Source organism: Muscardinus avellanarius, assembly GCF_963383645.1.
Source record: "Muscardinus avellanarius genome assembly, chromosome: 16".
NCBI lineage: Eukaryota > Metazoa > Chordata > Mammalia > Rodentia > Gliridae > Muscardinus > Muscardinus avellanarius.
The window spans coordinates 27509201-27525137 of NC_137802.1; the positions used below are offsets into that span (position 1 = coordinate 27509201).

At 44.3% G+C, this 15937-nt stretch overlaps 2 protein-coding genes across 2 annotated transcripts in view; one reads left to right on the forward strand and one right to left on the reverse strand.

Moving 5' to 3' along the window:
* The window catches only part of NF1 (neurofibromin 1), a gene marked incomplete at both ends in the record, with an annotated part of 286281 nt that overhangs the window by 195953 nt on the left and 74391 nt on the right, over window positions 1-15937 (forward strand).
* Window positions 11117-12457, reverse strand: EVI2B (ecotropic viral integration site 2B; the record flags this gene model as incomplete). The annotated part of the gene is made up of 1 exon (XM_080713390.1): window positions 11117-12457. One exon carries the CDS (start codon window positions 12455-12457, stop codon window positions 11117-11119), a length of 1341 nt encoding a protein of 446 aa, XP_080569516.1.

Sequence of the window (15937 nt, forward strand, 5' to 3'; positions counted from 1 at the left end):
GAGGGTTCATTTGAACTCTGTATTTGTTCTATGAATTTCAAAATCCAGTCATCAATCATAGTACTTAAAAATAATGTGTTAGGGCAAGTTGGGTGTGGTAGCACATGCGTGTTACCCAGTATTTGAGAGACTGAGACAGGAGGATCACAGGTGCATGGCCAGCCTCAGCAATTTAGTGAGATCACCTGCAATTTAGTGAGACCTTGTTTTAAAGTAAAAGAATAAAATAGGGCTAGGGGTGTAGCTCAGAGGTAGAATGCCCCAGGATGGTGATGACAATGACGACGACGACTATTCATCATCCTAATGTATTAGTGCTAGGCATGGTGGCGCAGGATCATAGGTTCACAGCCAGCTTCAGCTACTTAGTGAGGCCCTCTATAACTTAGTGACACTCTATCTCAAAAATAAAGATTAGGCAGAGGAAGATGGCAGCGATTGAGGCCGCAGAACAGGACAAGCATTCTTCGGGGAAGCCCTGGACACCAGAGTTCAGTGTAATATCGGATTGGGACAATTTAAGGAAACACTTCCAGCCGCGACTTCCAATCTAGAATACAGGAGAGAGAGTGAATAACAGCGGAATTAGAAGCAAGATGACAAGGAGGCGCCCACCATGCAAGAAAAGCAATTTCTGGAAGAACACCCCAGAAGGGATTAGAGAAAAGACCACTTCAGCTACGCATGCTGAGGAGTCTTAACAACACACCTTGTAAGAAAAATGAGCCAGGCGTGGTAGAGGGAGCCGAGCCACACATCCTGGGACCTCAGCGTACACGGCCGCCATGCTCCTTTGTGCTGTGCCAGGGGCTGCGGTGCACCTGGAACAGCAGACCCTGCTCTACGTGGTGAGGCTGTGGGCCTCTGCTCTTGGAAGGGAGATAAAATTCATTGCTGCTGAGTGCTCAATCTCACAACCCCTTCAAAACAAACATACTGTCTTCTCTTATTAAAAAAAAGAATATATATATATATATATATATATATATATACATACATACATACATACATACATACATAGGAGAGGGGCTAAGATGGCAGCAGCAGCAGCCAGGACTCAGGAGATGCAGGCAAACTCTATCCAGTTCACTTGGAACTTTTAGGGGGGAAAAAAACTACTAAGGGGGACTGCCCCTGCTGCACATGCTTAAGAATTCTGGCCACCATATCATGTAAGGAAGGAGCTCAGCAGAGAACCAGGAGGAAGGTGGCACCCGTGGAGCAGCGGCAGGGCAGCGTAGAGGCGCGGGCGCTAGTGCCGGCAGCAGAGGTGGAGGCTATTATTTTGGAGAGGCAGAGACCTGATTCAGCCCACGTTGATCTTCTGAAGAAATTGCCCCAAAGGTAGAATTTGGAGGAGCAGACACATCCAGTCCAGTACACCTTGAGCTTCTGAGGAAATCTCCCCAAAAGTAGACTGGCTGCATCTGCCACACATGCTCGAGAAGTCTGGACAACATGCTAAGTGGCAAAAGGCTTTGGGGATATCAGAGGGAGCCCCGCATAGCCGGGATGGGCCTACACATTGTGTGTTCTGGGAGTCATCAGTCCTCGTGGCCACCGCGCTCCTCTGCACAGAGTGGGAGGCCAGGGTGCACATGGAATAGAGGAGCCTGCTTTCCGAAGAGAAGCTATGGACTTCTGCCTTTGGAGGGAAGACAGAATTTATTGCCACTAGGTATTTGGGGTCCCAGCTTTTGCAAAAGACATGTACTGCTTTCTCATATTAAAAAAATAAAATAGAAGAATGCTGGGCATGGTGGCGCATGCTTGTAACCCCCGTGCTTGGGAGGTGGAGACAGGAGGAGGATTGCGCTGGTTTGAGGCCAGCCTCGCTGGCTTAAGAGACCCTGTTTCCAAATAAAAATATTTATTAAAAAAAGAGAGATAGGTCTCCAGAGTAGCCCGGAGATAGAGGGGTTTCCAGGAACCTCAGTACCACCAAAGAAAGAAAGAAAGAAAGGGAAGGAAGGAAGGGAGGGAGGGAGGGAGGAAACATCTGTAGATCTACTCATAGTGACAGAGACCAGAGCCCAGTGCACAGCAAGGCCAATACCGGGGACTCTGAGGCCAGGATAGGAGCTTGCCGGGCAACTAGGCTGGAGCCGGGGCCAGCGTGGCTGAGATTGGAGTCTGCCATGAGGCAAGGCCGATGCTGGGGCCTTCAAGGCCAGAATTGGAGCCTGGCGGGAGGTGAGGCCAGAGCTGCGGCCAACGTGGCCAGGATTGGAGCCTGCCATGAGGCAAGGCCGGTGCTGGGGCCTCTGAGGCCAGGATCGGAGCCTGCCAAGGGGTGAGGCTAGAGCCGGGGCCAGCATGGCCAGGATTGGAGCCTGCCATGAGGCAAGGCTGGTTCTGGGGCCTTTGAGGCCAGGATCACAGCCTTTCGAGGAGTGAGGCTGGAGCTGGGGCCAGCGAGGCTGGGATTGGAGCCTGCTGAGCGGTGAGGCCGGAGCCAGGGCCAGCGAGGCCGGGATTGGGGCCCGCCATGAGGCAAGGCCGGTGCTGGGGCCTCCAAGGCCAGGATCAGAGCATGCTGAGCGGTGAGGCCGGAGCTGGGGCCAGTGAGGCCAGGATCGAAGCCTTCCGTGAGGCAAGGCTGTTGCTGGGGCCTCCGAGGCCGGGATCAGAGCCTGCCAAGGGGTTAGGCCGGTGCTGGGGCCAGTGAGGCCGGGATCAAAGTCTGTCGTGAGGCAAGGCCAGTGCTGGGGCCTCTGAGTCTGGGATTGGAGCCTGCCAAGGGGTGAGACCGGTGCCAGGGTCAGTGAGCCCGGAATCGGGGCCTGCTGTGAGGCAAGGCCAGTACTGGGGCCTCCGAGGCCAGGATCGGAGCCTGCCGAGGGGTGAGGCTGGAGCCGGGGCCAGCTTGGCTGGGATTTGAGCCTGCCTTTAGGCAAGGCCGGTGCTCTGGCCTCTGAGGCAGGGATCACAGCCTTTTGAGGGGTGAGGCCCGAGCTGGGGCCAGTGAAGCCGGGATTGGAGCCCGCCATGAGGCAAGGCTGTCTCTGGGGCCTCTTAGGTCGGGATCGGAGCCTGCCAAGAGGTGAGGCCGGTGCCAGGGCCAGCGAGGCTGGGATCAGAGTCTGCCGTGAGGCAAGGCCAGTGCTGGGTCCTTGAAGGCCAGGATCAGAACCTGCCGAGGGGTGAGTCTGGTGCAGGGGCCAGCGAGCCGGGATTGGAGCCTGCCGTGAGGCAAGGCTGGTGTTGGGGCCTCTGTGGCTGGGATCGGAGCCTGCCGTGAGGCAAGGCCGGTGCTGGAGCCAGCAAGGCCAGGATCAGTGCCGGGTGGCCAGGCCAGCGCCAGGGCCTTCAGGAGTGGGTTTGGAACTTGCAACGTGGCATACACAGAGAAATATCACACAAAATAAAAAATCAGATGCTTTCCCTAATGCAAAAACTAAGAAGAAATGGGTAATAGGAGGAGATCTAGTTGAAGAAAGGGCCCAATGGAGGAGCAATTAAGGTGACCAATCAGAGGGGATGGGATGGGGGAAGATGGAATCTATTTATTTTTTTTTTTTATTTTTTGGTTGTACTGGGGTTCCTGGAAACCCTTCTACCTCTGGGTTACACTCCCAGACCTATTTTTATACTTTTTTTTATTCAGAAACAGGGTCTCTAAAACCAGCATGGCTGGCTTTGAACCTGCACAATCCTCCTGTCTCTGCCTCCCAAGTGCGGGGATTACAAGCGTGTGCCACACGCCTGGCGATTGGAATCTCTTTAAAACACCTGGTGTATGTAAACAAATATATCAAAGTTAATCACCAAATCAAGCATGGGATCGAGGCAGGAGGAGGGAATGGGATGAGGATTGGATAAAGGCTAATTGGTTGATGTGTGCTTGTATATCCTCACAAGTCTTATATTCCATTGTGATGTTTGACTACAGTGCACCAATAAAATATATATTAAAATTTTTTTTAAAAAGATTAAAAATAGGGCTAGAGGCATACCTCCAAGGTAGAATGCCCCTAGGTTCAATCCCCAGTACCAGAAAAAAAGAAAAACTTTTAATTTCGGTTTAGTCTATCAAGATTAGATCTTGCTGTGTATACTATAAAATTGTAATAATTGTAATACAATGGTATTTTTAATTGGTGCATTGTAGTCGTCCATCTTCACGGGGTACAAGATGGTTGAGGTGTATATGCACACATCACTCATTGAGCCCAGTTCCCACCCCATTCCCTCCCTCTCCCTCCTTCTCATGTTTGGCTTAGTGATTGGCTTTGATATATTGTGAATGTACATCATGCACATTAGGGAGTTTCCCTCTTCCCCATCCCATCCCCTCAGTGAAGTCGCCTTATTTGCTCATCTATGGTTTTTCCTTCTTTGTCTAAAGTTTCTCCTATGACCCCTTTTCTCCCTAGCTTCCACGTATTAGGGAGGACATCTAATTTTTTACTTTTTTTCCCCCAGTACTGGGGATAGAACCCAAGGACATTCTACTTCTAAGCTACACCCCCATCCCTATTTAATTTAGTCTTTTTAATTTTGAAACAGGGTCTTACTGACTTGCAAAGGGCCTTGCTAAGTAGCAGAGGCTGGCCTCGAACCGCAGTCCTCTGGTCTCAGCCTCCTGAATGCTGGGATTACAATCATGCGCCACCACACCCAGCTCTGATTTTTACTTTTGGTGACTAATCTCACTTAGCATAATGTTCTCCAGTTCCATCTATTTCTCTGCAAATGACATAATTTGTTCTTTATGGCTGAGTAAAATTCCATTGTGTATATATCCCATAGTTTTGTGAACATAGATACACATGCATTAGTTTGGTTTAGATTCTCTTGGATAGATACCCAGAAGTAATATTGTTGGATCATATTGTAAATAGTAAGTTTGTTCCCATTCTTCTGCGGAGCCTCCATACTGTTTTCCAAAGTAGTTTCACTAATTTGCAATCCCACCAACAATGTATTAGAGTTCTCACTTCTCCACATCTTCCACATTTGTTGTGTGTGTGTGTGTGTGTGTGTGTGTGTGTGTGTGTGTGTTTTGTCAGTACTGGGGATGGACCTAGGGGCATTCTTCCTCCAAGCTATACACCCCAACCCTATTTTTTTAACTTATTTTTCATTCTGTGTGTGTGTGTGTGTGTGTGTGTGTGTGTGTGTGTGTGTGTGTGTGTGTTTTACTGGGGAAGGAACCCAGGAACCTTCTAACTCTAGGCTTCACTCCCAGACCTATTTTATATCTTATTTGGAAATGGGGTTTCACTAAGTTACTGAGAGCCTCACTAAGTAGCTGAGGCTGGCTTCAAACCTGCACAATCCTCCTGTCTCAGCCTCCTAAGTGCTGGGGTTACATGCGTGGGCCACCATGCCCAGCTTATTCTTTATTTTGAAACAGGGTCTCACTGAGTTGCAAAGGGCCTCACCAAATAGCTGAGGCTGTCCATGAACCGTGATCCTCCTGTTTCAGCCTCCTAAATGCTGGGATTACAAGCGTGCACCACCATGTGTAGCTTGTTGTTTGTGTTTTTAATGATTGACATTCTAATTGGAGATAGGTGAAATCTCAGGGTAGTTTCAGTTTGCATCTCTCTGATTGTTTAATGATGTTTAACAGTTTTTTTTTATTTTTCGCTTTCTTTTTGTGTGGTGCTAGGGATTGAACTCTGAGCTATACCCCATCCCTATTTTATCTCATTTTTGTTTATATATTTGTTTTGGTGGTACTGGGGACTGAAACCAGAGGCATTCTACCTTCAAGCCACACACCCAGCCTGATTTTCCTTGTTTGGAAATAGGGTCTTGCTAGGTTGATTTCAGTTCCCTACTTGCTGAGGCTGTCCTTATAATCTAAAATACTGGGATTACAAGTATGCACCACCACGCCCAGCTTTATTTTATTTTATTTTATTTTGAAACAGTTTCACTAAATTGCTGAGGCTGGCCTTGAACCTGTGCTTCTCCTGTCTCAGCCTCCCAACTGCTGGCACCAAAAGTGTGCACCACTATACCCAGCTGTTTCTTATTTCATGTTTGGAGACAAGCCATGTTGCTTCATATTATTCAAGAATTCTATGAAATTCTTAGTAAAGGGTGAATCATTTCAGTATATATGAGACTATAACACTCTCTTCTCATGATTTTAGATATTCTAATTAAATAAAACAATAGCATATCACTATTACCCAAAAATAATTTTTAAGAAGCTCAAGTAATTGCTACAGTTTATCTTAGATTACCATCTAAAACACATTACTTAAATTTTAGGTAAGTCGCCACGGTGAAGAATCATATTTATTTGGGCAGCTATTCTAGATTAAACAGTAAGTTAATTTATGTGTTTTTTTTCTTTCGTGTGTGTCCTAGGATATATTTCTCCAACATTATGGAAGATATAACAGACCACCTGTCAGGAGATGGCCCTCTCATGTTACTCTGTAATCCAACTTCCCTTTATTTCTAAAATTGATGATATCAGTTGTTTCTGAGTTGGCTCTCATTAGTTGAGAGTCAAATACTGTTCATTTTGGTATAGATTAAAAATTTCTTACCTGAAATGCTTGGCATCCAGAAGTGTTTCAGATTTCAAAGCTATTTTTTTTATTTAGAATATGTGCATAGGCTTTACCACTTAAACATTCGTAATCTGAACATCTAAAATGCTCTGAAATCCAAAGCTTTTTGAGAGTGAATATATTGGACTTTTAGATTAGGGGTGTTCAACCTGTAATAGTTATTTAGACTGAATTCCCTGCAGAATACAAGAATACACTGAGGGGGGGTGGGGTTAGAGCATGAAAGAAATGGTAGAAAGCTGGGCGCGGAGTAGCGCGTCTGCCATCTCAGTACTCGCGAGGCTGAGACTAAGGATCACAGGTTCTTGGCTAGCCTCGGCTACTTAGGCCCTGTTTCAAAATAAAGAATAAAAAATAGGATTGGGGGTATGCCTCTGAGGTAGAATGCCCCTGGGTTCCATCCCAAGTACTGGGAAAAGAAAGAACTAGCAAAATAGAAATTACCACACCTGGATCCAAGTAAATGAGTCTGTTCACCGTCTCTCCACTCTTTTTTTTTTTCTACCAGTTGTTTTCTAGAATATTCTTCATTCTGGAGTTATCCGTTTGCTTCCTTAGATTGAACTTGTTTTTCTTCCATATTTCCTAGGAACAGTTCCTAACAGCATTAACATAATTGCTTAGTTGTATCATAACACAGTAGTTTCAAAATAATATCAGTATTGCTATAACTAGATTACAAACTACTGAATAAAATTTAAGATTTCTTTGAAGTTCTTTTCCTAGAATATTTTCACTAAGGACATATATTCAATCCTGTGCTCTAATATAAGTGTAAATAATTTTTTCTCTATATTTATTTTGTGCGTGTCATGTAATATTGGGAGTTGAACCCAGGGCATTCTACATCTGAGCTACACCCCCAGCTCCTTTCATCTGTGTATTTTTGTTTTGAAGCAGGGTCTCAGTGGGTTGCTGAGTCTTGCTAAGTTGCTGAGGCTGTCCTCATGCCTGCAATCCTTCTGTCTCAGCCTCTCAAGAGAGTACTGGGATTATAGGTATATGTCACCATGGCCAGCTTTTTTCTGTTTTTGTTTTACCAACTTGACATAAAGTTAGACTCGCTTTTTTTCAATTAGCTTTTAGTTTTTAGGGATCACTCAAGGTAAAGTTATGTAACGAGTTGTATTAAGAGAAATGTTATTTCTCTGGGCACTCATTCATTCTCTCTCTTCCTCCTATTGGTGACTGTTTTGCTTACCTTTTGGTTATATCATAACAGTATTTCTTTTTGCAAATATATAAAACTATGTTTATGTGTTCTATGGCTTTATCCCCTTTTATATAAAAGGTTACATAGTATATATGTTTATATATCTTGTTCCTTTTTTCTTTTCTTTTTTCTTTTTCGGGTCTGGGATGGAACCCAGGGGCATTCGACCTCTGGGCTACACCCCCTGGCCTATTTTTTATTCTTTATTTTGAAACAGGGTCTCACTGAGTTGCAGAGGGCCTCACTAAGTAGCTGAGGCTGTCTGCGAACCACGATCCTACTGTCTCAGCCTCCTGAATGCTGGGATTACAAGCATGCGCCGCCACGCCCAGCTTGTTTTTTTTTTTTTTTCTTAATGTATACTGAAAATCATTACATCTCAGTAGCTAAGGACCTGTCTCATTCATTTTATGATTCGGAGTATTGGATTTTGGAATATACTATGTTTTATTCAACCCATTCTCTATTGGTAGGTGCATCTGAGTTGTTTCCATACTTTTCCTATTGTAAATAATGCCACAAGTAAATACTCTTCTATCTAAATAATTTCGTATGTTAATGAATGAATCTTTTGGGGGAGGGTACTGGAAATTGAATCTAGGAATACTCTGTCTCTGAGCTTTACTCCCAGACCAGCTTTATTTATTATTTTTAAACAATAATAAGTTGCTTAGGGTCTCACTAAGTTGCTGAGGCTGTCCTTGAACCTGTGATCCTTCTGTCTCAGCCTTCAAAGTACTGGGATTACAAGCCTTCGCCACCACACCAGCTAGTACTAATTACAGCTAGTTTTGTTATAGGTGCTCCAGTTATTACTGCCTTACACTTTGATCAGGATTAGGTCATCACAATATGGGTCACTCCATCTGATTCATCGTTTCTCTACCACCATCAAATGGAGTCCTTTTGTCACACACACACATACACACACACACACGTCTTAGTGCATAAAGTAGGTGATCTTTGTTGTTTGTTTGTTTGTTTGTTTGTTTTGGTGGTACTGGGGTTCCTGAAAACCCTTCTACCTTCGGGCTACACTCCCAGACCTATTTTATACTTTTTCATTTGGATACAGGGTCTCTTAAACCAGGTGGCTGGCTTTGAACCTGCGCGATCCTCCTGTCTCCGCCTCCCAAGGGTGGGGGATTACAAGCTTGCGCCACCACGCCGGGCAAGTAAGTGATCTTTGGTTCTATATTAGTGAAAAGAGTGTTGGACTGGGAATCAGGGCACAGACTTTGTTGTGGGCACTACTTCTAAGCAAGTCACTTCTTTCCCTGCTTCAGCTTTCTCAGCAGTTCACAAACAAAAGGAACTGATCTAGGTGGTTTTCAGGGTTGTTTCTGAAACAGGTTAATGCTGATCTGAAAAGAACACCACTGGTATGGGATATGACATTCACTCTACCTTTTATTCCCCTGGGCCTTATCCTTTGCTGTACTCATGAAATAAACTCCTCTGGTTCCTACTTCTTTAATCTTTGTTCTAGATTTTCTTTGCTCTGGCATTTTCTTCTCTATTTCTTTTACTAGATTCCATTTCTTCCTGTTGCTTAGGCAAGGATTGCTGCTGCTTGGCTGCTCACCTCCCGCTGCCCTTAGTATGGAAAATTGTATGTAGTAAACGTGAATTACTTTTACCCCGGCAGAGAATTCCTTTAAAGCAAAAACAAAGCTCCATCTGCTGCCCGTGGTCTGCCCTGTGGAGAAAGCACTCTAGGAAACGAGAAGGGCCATGGTGGCTTAAGGCATGTCACAGACTTGACCAAACAAACATAAGCTCGTTATACCTCATGTACCCTAACTAAAATACTTAAAGTTCAAAGGAATACTAAGAAGTTCTCCAACTCCCGATTACTGCTTAATAAATAGCCTTTAAAGTGCTACATTTGAAAAACATGAAAGAAACTTTTTAGATGTGGAAGACAAAGAGAACCAATGCAGTATGATGATAAACACTGTTATTATTCTATTCAGTAGCTTGAAGTGCTTTACAGACAAAAGTGTTAATGGTCAGTAGGGGATAGCCTAGGAGACTTAATGGCAAACATTATGTATAAATTCAAGGATGTTTTGTTTCTTAAACACTAGTACTACAAAGAAATACTGTATTGGCTTCTGAAAATTCCAGAACTGTGTAAAGTTCTTTAAGCTAAGCTATCAATAAAGCTACCACATTTCATTCTAAGTGATTTTCTTCCTCTGGGGTAAGGGTGGGGATAAGGAGGAAAAGTCTGCTCACTGGGAAAGGAGCACATCTACAGACCCAAGCTGGCATCTCAGCAGGTGGAGGGCAATAACTATACTCCTCCTCCACCTCAACAAAGGTTGGGCCGATTCCTATTCTGAATCTGACACTTAATCAGTTGTCTGGTCATGGATAAAAGGTAAAATTCTACATTTAAGAAAGGTGATTGAAAGATGAATCTAAACAGAAGCCCTTCCTCCTTCATAAGACTTTATTTTGTTTGGGTGCTTAAGGTATATGAAGCAGAGGGGAGGGTGTGTGTTTGTGTGTGTGTGTGTGTGTGTGTGTGTGTGTGTGTGTGTGTGTGTGTTTTGCTAGGGATGGAACCCAGGGGCCTGGATTGTTTTTGAAACAGGGTCTCACCAAGTTGCAGGAGGCCTCATTAAATTGCTGAGACTCGCCTGCAACCTGCAATCCACCTGTCTCAGTCTCCCAAGTACTGGGATTACAAGTGTGTGCCACCACAACCAGCTAAGAAGTAAATTTTAAAATAGGCTAGTTTTAAAATTACACTCCTTTAACATAATGGGAAAATGCCTGAATTTCATGGTTCATGTTCACATTTTTTTCAAGGTAAAGTCCCCAACCCAACTGAGACCAGAAAGATTTTCTTTATTCTCAGATATGCATTTTAATCTCTCACACTCATAAACTTGGACTATGGATCACTTGAGATATTAATTTAAAACTTGGATTGCGTATTTAATGTCTCATTTCTGCCTCCCCAACTTTGAAATGGAAAAATAAAATTTTATTTATTTAAAATAAGTTTCTATACAGCTTTTCAAGAAAAAGCCTATTGGATAATAATAAGTACATGCAGATTACAAACTTTCAAATGGTTAAGTTACTGACATATATGCCATCCTTATATGTAAAATGCACTATATTTTAAAAGTAGGTACTATAGCTAGTAAATACACCATTGTTACATAATTGCAAAAAAACTAAAAAAAAAAATTTTTTTTTCACTTATTCACATAGGCTTTGAGCAGATTCTGGTAGCTCCTGAATAAAAATCAAACTTGATTGCTAGTTATCATTTTGTATGTCACATGAGGAACAACAAAAGATGGGGTCATTTGAGGGCAGGAGCTGGCTACAAAGCAAGCTGTAACACTTATAACAGTTCTGCAGGTGGTGGTGGCAGGGACTCACTGAGGTCTTGGCCCTCGCTAGAGCACTGGCCCTGGATCTCATTGTTGGCCTCTTCTTGATTCCTCATAAAATCTCCTGGTGGTAAGGGCAAGTTAAGTGAGTCAGGGCTTGGAGGACGTGGCTGTTCAGGCTCAGAAATATGATCTTCACAGGCTTCATTTAGACTGTCCAGAGATGGTTGGGGATCGGTAGGATCAGTTGGCAGAGGTGACACAGGTGTCATTGTGGGTGTGCCAGAATGGTTACTCTCCTGTCCTTCCAAATCAAGCAGGGGAGGTGGCGGGGGCAGATCTGCCTCATCTGAAGAAGAAACGGCAGTTCCGACGGTTGACCCACCAACACTATCTTCTGATGTACCATTTACTTCATCTTTTATTTTCTCCGTTTGGGGGTTGTTGGCGTCTTCGATGTTTTCACTCGATTCAAATAACTTGATTTCTAAGTCATCTGCTAAAAGTGTGTTTTTGCCTGGCTTCCAGGTCATAAGTGAGATAATCGATGTACGTTTCAGAGATACTTCATTTTCTCTAATATTGTCCATACATATGTCAGGGGTTTCTCCATCAGCAAATGGAGACCTACCTGCCCAGTTTTGATCATTCGAAACTCGTTTTCTCAAGCATTTCCATAGTACAATTATGATTATAGATACCAACATAAAAGTTAGGATTGCGCCAATTACTATGGCAGCTATTAAGTTATGATTGGTTTTATGTGAATTGCCTTTGCTAGTGGTAGTTTCCAAGATGAATACTGGTGTAATCCTAGTTGAGCTTTTGACAGTTGACTGTGGCCGTGTGAATAGATGACGATCAGTTGGTAGGACTGGTTTTCCAGAAGTGTGGGCTGGTAACGATGGTTGTTGAGTGGGAGTATAGATAGACGGTGGTGTTGGTGGTTGTCTGGTAGAAGAGTGGGCAGAAGGTGGAGGTTGTCTGGCAGAGGTGTTCACAGGTGCTGTTTGTAAGAAGGAGGTATTGGACATTGGGATTGGTTGTGTGGTGACAGGTGGTCTCAAAGAAGTGTTTGCTGTTGCATTTCTAGAAAGGACCTGGATAGGTGGCGTTGGTTGCCCATGAGTGCCTGTGGCAGGTGATATTGGTTGTTCAGAAGCAATGCTGTTGAATTGCATTGGTTGATCCCAAGGATTCCCTCTTGTGTTTTGAGAATTAGCTGAGCTATGTGATATTGATGACGTCAATAAAGTGGATGTTGGCTGCTTCTCTGTTGTGATTGCCATTGTCTCCGCGACGTTATTCAGGTGTCCAAAAAGCAAAATCAAGATGGAATATTTGGCATCCATTTCAGAGTGTTTCCTCTTGACCAGCAGTTTTATAATAAAACAAAGAAAGACAGTTAGGTCTCACTTAGTGTCTAGTTACGTCTCACTTGCATTACAGTACCTGACATTAAGCAGACGATTCTTACTTACAGTCCACCGTGTTCCAACTCTGCATACGGCATGTGCACTTTGCAGGCAGTGCTCTCTGTGCTCTGAGGTGGGGTGGGTCTCACCCTGCTGCTCAGGCTGTACTAGCTCATCTACAGCTCCAGCTTCCCGAGTCGCTTGGATGGCAAGTGTGTGTTGCCGTACCCAGCTCTTGTAATTTTTATGTAAGATGTGCAGTGAGCTCTACCGCCCCTCCAGCCTCTTTAAATTATGTTCTTTCTTCTCATATCACACTTGTACGTGTGTAGGCTCAGAGGCTGGATCCCTGTGCTGTCTACTTTTTTCACCCTCTGTATATTGATTCTCCTGCCTTAAAAAGATCGCTAACCATCTATTACCTTAATCCAATTGTCTTCCTGTTTTAAAATCTCCCCTTTCCCCCTTTTCCTTTCTGTTTGCCACATTTGACCCTGTGTACTCACTAATATTTGCGCAGCTTGTTGTCATAGTCGGCCTCCCATGTCACGTCCACTCCCCCTTTTTCAGCTGCCTTCTAAATGTAGTTACTTGATATTAAGTCCTCGTCCTCATCCGACTTTCTTTGTTCCTGATCCTATAAAATTTCACATTTTGTCTTTATGCCATAGCTCCCAAACTGTATGTCCAGCCCAAATCTCCTTCATTCTCATTTCATTCGTGTGACTTCTTGGTGGACATTCCATGTAGGTATTCTACTACCAACTCAGCAAATTGAAGATATTTAAAGTGGAATTCAGTCAGGCATGGTGGCACATGCCTGTAATCCCAGTACTTGGGAGGCTGAGACAGGAGAGTCATAGGTTTGAGGCCAGCATCTGCCACCTCATGAGGCCCTCTCCACAATTTAGTGAGAACCTTTTTCAAAATAAAAAAATTAATAGGGCTGGGGGGGTATAGCTCAGAGATAGAATGCCTCTGGGTTCAGTTCTCGTAACACACACACACACACACACACACACACACACACACACAGATTTTTTAAGGGAATTCATCTTTACTTCAAAACTAACTTATCTCCTTGATTAATCATACCACAGATTTATTTATTTATTTATTTATTTTTTAGTTTTTGGTGGTACTAGGAATTGAACCTAGGGGCATTCTACTTCAAATCTGTACCCATAGCCCTCTTTGTTTTTTGCTTTTGAAACAGGATCTTGCCAAGTTGCTGAGGCTGGCCTTGAACCTATGATTCTCCTTTTTCAGCCTCCCAAGAACTGGGATTACAGGCATGTACCACTATGCCCTGCTGTACCACAGAATCTTAGGTACAAAGTCTGTTGCATTAGTAATCTTTGGGGCATCCTCAGTGCCTAGTACCTTGACCTTACTTTACAGATTTTTTTTTGTTTCTTTTTGGTGGTACTAGGGATTGAACCCATGGGCATTCTACCACCAAGCTACACCACTAGACCCATTTTATTTTTTTATTTGGAAACAGGGTCTCGCTAAATTTCTGAAGCTTCCCCAAATTTGCAATCTTCCTGGATCAGGATCCCAATTTTTTTTGGGGGGGGTGGTACTGGGGTTCCTGGAAGCCCTTCTACCTCCAGGCTACACTCCCAGACCTATTTTTACATTTTTATTTGGAAACAGGGTCTCCTAAGCCAGTGCGCACGGCTGGCTTTGAACCTGCGCGATCCTCCTGTCTCTGCCTCCCAAGCGTGGGGATTACAAGCGTGCGCCACCACGCCCGGCAGATTCCCAATTCTTAAAAGACCCAGTTCAACTCAAAAGTTCTAGCTGGGTGGTGGCACATGCTTGTAATTCCAGTGCTTGGGAGGCTGAGACAGGAGGGTCGCAGGTCTGAGGCCAGCCTCAGCTACTTAGGCTCTCTGCAACTTAGACCCTATTTCAAAATAAAAAATTAAAAACAGGGCTGGGATGTATGTCTGAAGTCTAATGTCCCCGGGGTTCAATCTCCAGTAATGGGGGAAGAAAAAATCTTCAGGAGATGCACAGAGGAACTCATGTAGCCTGGGAAGACTTTCAGGCAGGTTTCCCAGAGAAGCAAAACTGGAACTGAATCTTAAAAGGTTTGTAAGAGCTAATTAAGCAAGAAAACAAACGTTTCAGCCAGGAAGAGAGCAGGTGAGCGCGGGAAAAGGAGGTGCATGTGTAGAGGTGTCAGGTAAAGTGTCATGGGCGTGGCAGTGCTGAACCTCAAGGACTGAGTCGCTTCTCCTTTTGCTGGCTGACTTCCTGTCCAGCCGTGAGAACCAGTCGCTTTATCTTTCCTGGTCTTGTCGCTCTGTCTCCAACACGAGTTACACTCAGACAGCTATCAGCCCTGAGTTGACTAGCGCTGTTTTACACATCACCCTACACGGTGGTAACTATCACTTATTTCTTAATATTAGAAAAAGGGAAATCTCAGAGTGTTAGCTCCTGGTATGTAGGATAAGAAACTATAGTTTTCCTATGAATCATGGGCCTATCCATGAGATATTTAATGTTCTTTTGCAAGGTACAATAGAAGTTTTTTTGTTTGTCTTCGTGGTACTGCAGATTGAACCCAGGGATTTCTACCTCCGAGCCACACCCCCAGCCCTATTTATTTCTCTTTTGAAACAGGGTCACACTGGGTTGATGAGAGTCTCACTGTTTACTGAGGCTGTCCTCCAACCTGCAATCCTCCAGTCTCTGCCTCCCAAGGACTGGGATCACAAGCAGGCGTCACCACGCTGCCTTAAAATGAAGGTTTTAAAAATAAGTAGACTTTTCACTATACTCAAGTAGTTTTAATTGCTTACTCTCGTGTGTGTGTGTGTGTGTGTGTGTGTGTGTGTGTGTGTGTGTGTGTGTTACTAAGGGTAGAACCCAGGGGCTTGTCTACCTTCAGGCTCTATCTATTCCCAGACCTATTTTATACTTTATTTGGAAACAGGGTTTCACCAGGTTACTGAGAGCCTCACTCAGTAGCTGAGGCTGGCTTCAAACCTGTGCCATCCTCCTGTCTCAGCCTCCCAAGCGCAGGGATTACAAGCGTGCGCCACCACGCCCGGCTCAGTTGCTTACTCTTCTACCACCTGGTACACAGTGGTGAAAAATGTTTCAGTAGCTGAAAAGACTACAGTTTTTTCTTGTAAGTCTAAACTTTAAAATATTTCTTCTCTGGCCTCTCCTACCCACTGCAGATGAATTGTTCTTTTTTTGTGTGTGGTACCGGGGATGGAACCCAAGGGAATCCTACACCCTTGGATGGACCCCAAGCCCTATATTTTTTTAAACAGGGTCTCACTGAGTTGCAGAGGGCCTCACTTAGTAGCTGAGGCTGTTCGTGAACCTCGATCCTCTGGTCTCAACCTCCCAAATGCGGGGATTACAAGTGTGCGCACCGCGCCCGGCTGGAAT